The following is a 7,425-nucleotide window of genomic DNA, read 5'->3' as shown; positions in this document are numbered from 1 at the left end:
CAAATGATAGGACTTTATTCTTTTTATGGCTTCATATATTGCATCATGTACACCATATTTTCTTCATTCATCCATTGATGGACACTTGGGTTGACTCCATATCTTGGCTATTGTGAATAGTGCTGCAATAAACATGGGAGTACAGACAACTTTTTGATATACTGCTTTCCTTTCTTTTGTATATGTACCCAGCAGTGAGACTGCTGAATCATATGGTAGTTCTATTTTCAGTTTTTTGAGGATGCTATAAAAATTAAATAAATTAATATACAGGACCCTTTTCACAAGATGGCGCCGAAAGCGAAGAAGGAAGCTCCTGCCCCTCCTAAAGCCGAAGCCAAAGCAAAGGCTTTAAAGGCCAAGAAGGCAGTGTTGAAAGGTGTCCACAGCCACAAAAAAAAGAAGATCCGCACGTCACCCACCTTCCGGCGGCCCAAGACACTGCGACTCCAGAGGCAGCCCAAATATCCTCAGAAGAGCGCCCCCAGGAGAAACAAACTGGACCACTATGCCATCATCAAGTTTCCGCTGACCACCGAGTCTGCCATGAAGAAGATAGAAGACAACAACACACTTGTGTTCATTGTGGATGTTAAAGCCAACAAGCACCAGATCAAACAGGCTGTGAAGAAGGTCTATGACATTGATGTGGCCAAGGTCAACACCCTGATTCGGCCTGACGGAGTGAAGAAGGCATATGTTCGACTGGCTCCTGATTATGATGCTTTGGATGTTGCCAACAAAATTGGGATCATCTAAACTGAGTCCAGCTGGCTAATTCTAAATAGAATTTTATGGTGTATATCTTTTATGTGTGTATATATATATATACATATATATATACATATAAAATATATACATATATATGTATATCTTTTCACCATAAAATATATATATATATATATATATACACACACACACACAAAAGAACACGGTAAGTCATGACTAATGGTGGCTGTTCATATTAACATTGATTACACTTAATTATTGCAATTATTGCATTGCTGGATCTATTGCTAGCCCATAACTTCATTTCCCTTATCTCCATCTCTCCTAACTCTCTGATGATGGATCTACTGTAGGAATGGACATTCAACCATTCTTTTTTTTTTTTTCACTATTGTTGTAAAATGAGTCATTCAGCCATTCTAACAGATGGACAGAACAGGGTGCCAGCAAAGTCCAGGAAGTTGTCAGACATACTTCTGCAGTTGCCTAACTATACACAATAAATAGACCACACTTTCCAGGCTATTTGGGATAACTCTAGCTCCCCAAAAACTCTGGGCAGTGTCTTTGTCACTTACAGGCTTGCCGTATAAATAAATCTTAGCCATTCAATATCTATATTATTCATTGAAAAAGGACTCTGCACAATTTCAATAAGATCAAAAGTAGAATAATGGTCCAGGGACTGAAAGGAGTGAAGACTTACTGTTTAATGGATACAGAATTTCAGTTTGGGATGACAAAAACGTTATGGAGAAGGATGGTGGTGATGGTTGGACAACAATGTGAATATACTTAATGCCAATGAACTGTATACTTAAAAATGGTTAATACAGTAATTTTATGTTATATATATTTTACTACAATTTTTTAAAAGGACTCTGAAAACAGGAAACAGGAATATTATTCTCTCATATTCCTCCTAGTCTAGCTAGTTACTTAGGTTGGGAAGGGACAGATATTCACTCAAGTTTCCACAAGTAATGGCTGTTTACTGCAAGACTTAAGATGGAAGCCAGGATCTCATGGTGATCAATGAGAAGGGACCAGAACTGGAACAGAAACTGGGACTGTACCCAAGAACCCTCAGGAGCAAGAGTTGTGAACCTTCCCTCAAGAGCGCCACCAGAAACATGGCTCAGCCTCTTCCTGTCCCTGCTTCTCTTCACATACCTTCTTGCCAAAGGCTAAATCTGTCTTCTTCATCTTTTCTTTTTCTGGTAGCTTCAGCTTTTTGTCTGACTTTCTTCAAGGCTTAGCTTCCTCATAATCTGGCTTTGTTCTTGGCTACATATATATATATATATATTCTACATTATACACCCACTATACATCCTTTCATATCAGTTTCTGCTATGACTCATCTCATTCTGTATCCAGAATCAGATTCTCATAGGTGAGCATATGAATGGTCAACTCGTTTCTTTTTGAACAGTTTTTTGAGCCAAATCATCCCATAAGCTGCTCTCATCTATACTTTGGCTCCCTCTAGTCTAAGCAGCCATGTTAAAGGTGGATTTATATGGTTTAAAACATGGCCACCTTCAACTGCCTCTTTAGCAGCAGTGGAGGATAAAAAAGACTTTGATAGCCATGTCCCATACAATCTTGTTTGCTCTATCTTCTCTCCTTATGCTCTAGAATAATAATCCCTCTCTAGGCAAAGCCACACCAACCACATCTGGGTCAGTGGCATCTTAGACATTAGTATACATCAAGAGGACCTCTACTATCAGATAGAGCTAAAGACCAAATGGCTGGCCTGGAGATTACATCAGCAGCAGCATTGGAGATTGCCAACAAATAGCCATATCAAAAAGCATGTTTCAGGCAAGACCACAATGCAAAACCATTTAAAAACACTTAGCTTGACTTTATAGCACAATTTTTACCCCTGCTGGTTAATCATTATGTTCCTAAGTTTGGCATAGCATAAATCCTCTGGACAAATATATAATTTTAAATCAGCAAATTATTATTCGTTGTTGGTCATTAAACCCTAACATATATCTAGTACATTTGGCCTGTAGTAATTGTATTAATTATTGATGTTTAAATCACAGAAAATAGTTTATCATGTGGGCAACAAACTAAATAAAATATCCCTCAAACTTGGAGATATAGGGAACTATTTCTTGAGACACCAGATCGGGCTGTCTGAGTCCTATAGAGCAGACTGAACGTCAGCTGGCTCAATCCAGCTCTGCCAGGCTTGAAGCTTCTAGGCAGAACAGGCAGGAAAGCTGCATTGTGGGTGCCCCCAAGTGGGTACAATTTGATGTGCATGCTGAGGCTTTTCTCTCCAGCTCCTCTAGCATTTGGTAATGTCTGTGAAGTGATTTTAAAGACGGAGAAAAGCTAAAAAGCTTGTATGTTTTACAATATACATCTCTCATAATATCAACTAAAGCAATATTTAATGTTTCAGTCTACCACAGATCATTTATTTTCAAGTTATGTTGCCATTAAAGTGTGGGGTAGAAAAAGGAAGTTTAGTATCAGACAAAACTTGACTTTGAACACTGGCTCAGCACCTTACTAGCTGTGTGGCCTTGGGAAATTCATTTTACCTCCCTAATCTATAGTTGTCTCATTTTTAAAATAAATTCAGGAGTATTGGAAAGGAAATTTACCTCACAGGGCTATTTATTGGTTAAGGCAAAAGTGTAATATCAGTGTGCAGCACATTGTAAGTGCTCAATAAATATGATTTATTGTTGTTTATAAATAATATTGTTAGGTATATATTTTATAAATTTAAAATAAAAATATTTATTGAGATATACTGATATATTAAAGTTCTAGGAAGTCCTCCATACGTTTTCAACAAATTCCTTTCTACTTAAACCAGCCACAGGCAATTTCTATTATTTACAACTAATAACTGGGCAATACATATGATCATAGTAGACAAAAAGTATGCAGTTGACCTGTATTCTTCAAAAAAGTTGACGTGGCTGGGCCCAGTGGCTCATGCCTATAATCCCAGCACTTTGGGGAAAACAAGGCGAGAGGACCACTTGAGGCCAAGAGTTCAAGACTAGCCTGGGAAAAAAGGAGTACAAAAATAAAATAAAAATTGGTCAGGTGTGGTGGTGCATGTCTGTAGTCCTAGCAATTTGGGAGGCTGAGGTGGAAGGATCACTTGAGCCCAGGATCTTGAGGCTGCAGTCAGCTACAGTTGCACCACTGCACTACAGCTTGGACAAGAGAGTGAGACCCTTTCTCGAAAAGAAAATAATCATGAGAGATAAAGAAAGGCTAAAAAATGTTCTAGCGGCTGGGCATGGTGGCTCACACCTGTAATCCTAGCACTTTGGGAGATCAAGGCAGGCGGATAATGAGGTCAGGAGATCGAGACCATCCTGGCTAACACAGTGAAATCCCGTCTCTACATAGAAACACAAAAAAATTAGCCAGATGTGGTGGCACACACCTGTAGTCCCAGTTACTCGAGAGGCTGAGGTAGGGGAATTGCTTGAACCAGGGGGTGGAGGTTGCAGTGAGCCAAGATCGTGCCACTACACTCCAGCCTGGGCAACAGAGCGAGACTTCATCTCAAAAAAAAACAAACATTCTCATTTACAATAGACTAAAGAGACACAACAATAAATGCAATATGTAATTTTGGACTGGATCCTATATTACAGGGGAAAAATTCTATAAACAACCTTATTGGAATAATTGATGAAATTGGACTATGAACTGCAGACCAAGTAAAAGTTTTATATCAATGTTAAATTTCCTGAATTTGATAACTGTACTGTGGCTATGTAAGAGAATCTCCTTGTTTTGAGAAAATATGCATAGAAATATTAAGGAGCATGATGCAGGCAACCTACTTTCAAATGGCTTAGAAAAGTAACTAAAATACCTACAAAATGTCTTTGTGCAAATGTGTATAGATGACAGACACATAGATGTTTATATATATAGTTAATACCATATGTGTGTGTGCGTGTGCATGTGCAGGAACAGTCAGAGAAAGAGAGTATTAAAAAAGTATGGAAAATGGCAAAATTTATTGAACCAGCATAAAAGCAAATAGGAATTCTCAGCATATTTCTTGTAACTTTTCATTGTTTAAAATTTTAAGTTTAAAAATGAAAGTTTTTGTAACTTTTCATTGTTTAAAAATTTTAAGTTTAAAAATCAAAGTTTAAAATGTATATAAAGAAATGTGAAAGATAGTGAAGTAGCCCCTGAAAAAAATTAGCTAATTATCCAGAACTTCAAGATAAACACACAAAATTTTTGCAAATTCTTTAGTAAATAATTATGTTAAAGTAATGTCTACTCTCTACATAACATTGAAATGTAACAACTAATTCTTTTTGAAAATTTAGAATTAAAACATAAATGTTTTTCATGAGCAAGAAAAATTATGAGCTACAAGAGCTCAAAGGAACCTTAGAGATTACCTAGTCCAGGTTTCTTTCAAAGACAGAAAATCATCAAAATTCCCTTAAGGACACATCACCCAATCTTACTCTATGAGATAATCACTCTCCACTAACTACTTGATAGTTTAAAATTATATATGACTCATTATTCTGAAAACTAGTAAATAAAAGGAAAAACTCAGCATTTATTCTAGGTTTTTGGTTCTAATTGTATTACAGAGTAACAAAAATCATTGATAAAGGAAAGTTCTTCTTTGTAAAAGAATTCCAGCTAAGAGATGAAGAAGAAATAATAGAAAAAGAATATTGTCATTTTTCAATTCCAATGAAATAATGGATCTAGACAGTAATCGTTAACGGCCACTAAAATCACTAAGGGAAAAGCTGACAAGAATTATAATAAACAAATCAGACTGACCTCACTGATTAATTTTAACATCACAAAAAAAGACAATCAGATGTTATGTGTCTCCTAAACGGTGCACACAGGAAGTACACAACATCACCTGTGAATACCATTTGAAGAAAGCAAAAATCCAAATCAAACCAAGCCTGTAGCTCTAACTACTAATTTACAGGATATACAGGGTCCAGATGAACGTGTTTAGTAATATTATGAGGATAAAATTGGCAAAATCCAGAATGTGGGAAACTGCATGACAAAAAAATCTAGTTTGTTCAACTAATCAATTTGAAAGAGGAGAAAGGGAGAATCTAGAGATTAAAAGAGACTTAAAGGACATATGACTAATTATAATTTATAGACTCATTCAGATCTTATTAGACAATCAGAGATATCTTAACACTAGCTGGATATTTGATAATCTTAACAAATTGTTAAATATTTAAGGTGTGATAGTGGTATTCTGGTTATGTTTTTCAGAAAAGAGTCTTTAAGAAAACCATACTTAGAAACATTCATAATTTAAATATCATGATTTCTGGAATGTGTTTCCAAAAAAACATGAGGTAGTAAGGAAATGATGTGGAGAAGAAGGAGAATAGAAGACACAAGATTGACCATGTGTTGATAAGTGCTGACCCTGGGGGACAGGTGGGAATTTATTATACAATTTCCTTTGTTGAAATATGTTTTTAATTTCCATTATAAAATTGTAATATTATTTTTAAGAGATTAAGGTAACTTTGTTTACTGAAATTCAAGTACTAATAACATATATGAGTTGAAAAATCAAGGTTGATTGAGGTAGCTCTGTGCTGTATTTACTGAAATTGAAATACTAATATATATTAGTTTAAAAACACTTTTTATTATGGTAAAATATACATAATATAAAAATTATAATTTTAACCATTTTTATGTGTACAGTTCAGTTGCATTAAATGCATTCACATGTTGTACAGACATCACCACTATCCATTTGAAAGATGAACTTTTCATCTTCCCATGCAGAAACTCTGTGGCCATTAAGCAATAACTCCCAATTTCCCCTGGCCTCAGGCCCTGAGAACCTCTTATTTTACTTTCTGTCTTTATGAATTTGCTAATCCTAAGCATGCCACACAAGTAGAATCATATACTATTTATCCTTTTGAATCTGGATATTTCACTTAGCATGGTTTCAAAGTTCATCCATGTTGTAACATACATAAGAATTGTACTAATTTTTTTTTTTTTTTATTGAGACGGAGTTTCACTCTTGTTACCCAGGCTGGAGTGCAATGGCGCCATCTCGGCTCACCGCAACCTCCGCCTCCTGGGTTCAGGCAATTCTCCTGCCTCAGCCTCCTGAGTAGCTGGGATTACAGGCACGCGCCACCATGCCCAGCTAATTTTTTGTAGTTTTAGTAGAGACGGGGTTTCACCATGTTGACCAGGATGGTCTCGATCTCTTGACCTCGTGATCCACCCGCCTCAGCCTCCCAAAGTGCTGGGATTACAGGCTTGAGCCACCGCACCCGGCTGGAATTGTACTCATTTTTAAGGCTGAATAATATTCTATTGCATGTATATACCATATTTTGTTTATTTTTTTGTTGATGAACATGTGGGTTGTTTCCACTTTTGGTTACTGTAAATAGTGGTACATGAACATTGATGTACAAGAATGTGTTTGGGTCACTGCTTTCAATTCTTTTGAGTTTATACCTAGAAATGGAAATGCTGAGTCATATGGTAATTCTGTGTTTAACTTTCTGAGGAAAAGTTAAACACAGAATTATACAGTTTTCAAACAATGGTGTTTTCAAACAATGACTATACTGTTTTCAAACAATGACTGCCATTTTACATCCCCAACAGCAACAAACAAGGGTAATAGTTTCTCCACCT

General features: G+C 36.2%; 1 protein-coding gene across 1 annotated transcript; it reads left to right on the top strand.

Annotated features, from left to right (window-relative positions):
• The first annotated feature begins 288 nt into the window (after positions 1 to 288).
• Positions 289 to 888, top strand: LOC108311020 (60S ribosomal protein L23a-like). Its single transcript, XM_037741883.1, has 2 exons — positions 289 to 784; positions 862 to 888. The coding sequence occupies exon 1, from the start codon at positions 289 to 291 to the stop codon at positions 757 to 759; it is 471 nt and encodes a 156-aa protein (XP_037597811.1). The 3' UTR covers positions 760 to 784; positions 862 to 888.
• The last annotated feature ends 6,537 nt before the right edge of the window (positions 889 to 7,425 follow it).

This window comes from Cebus imitator, unplaced genomic scaffold (genome assembly GCF_001604975.1).
Source record: "Cebus imitator isolate Cc_AM_T3 unplaced genomic scaffold, Cebus_imitator-1.0 Scaffold110, whole genome shotgun sequence".
In the NCBI taxonomy this organism is placed as follows: Eukaryota; Metazoa; Chordata; class Mammalia; order Primates; family Cebidae; genus Cebus; species Cebus imitator.
This window is presented reverse-complemented; position numbering and strand designations above follow the sequence as displayed.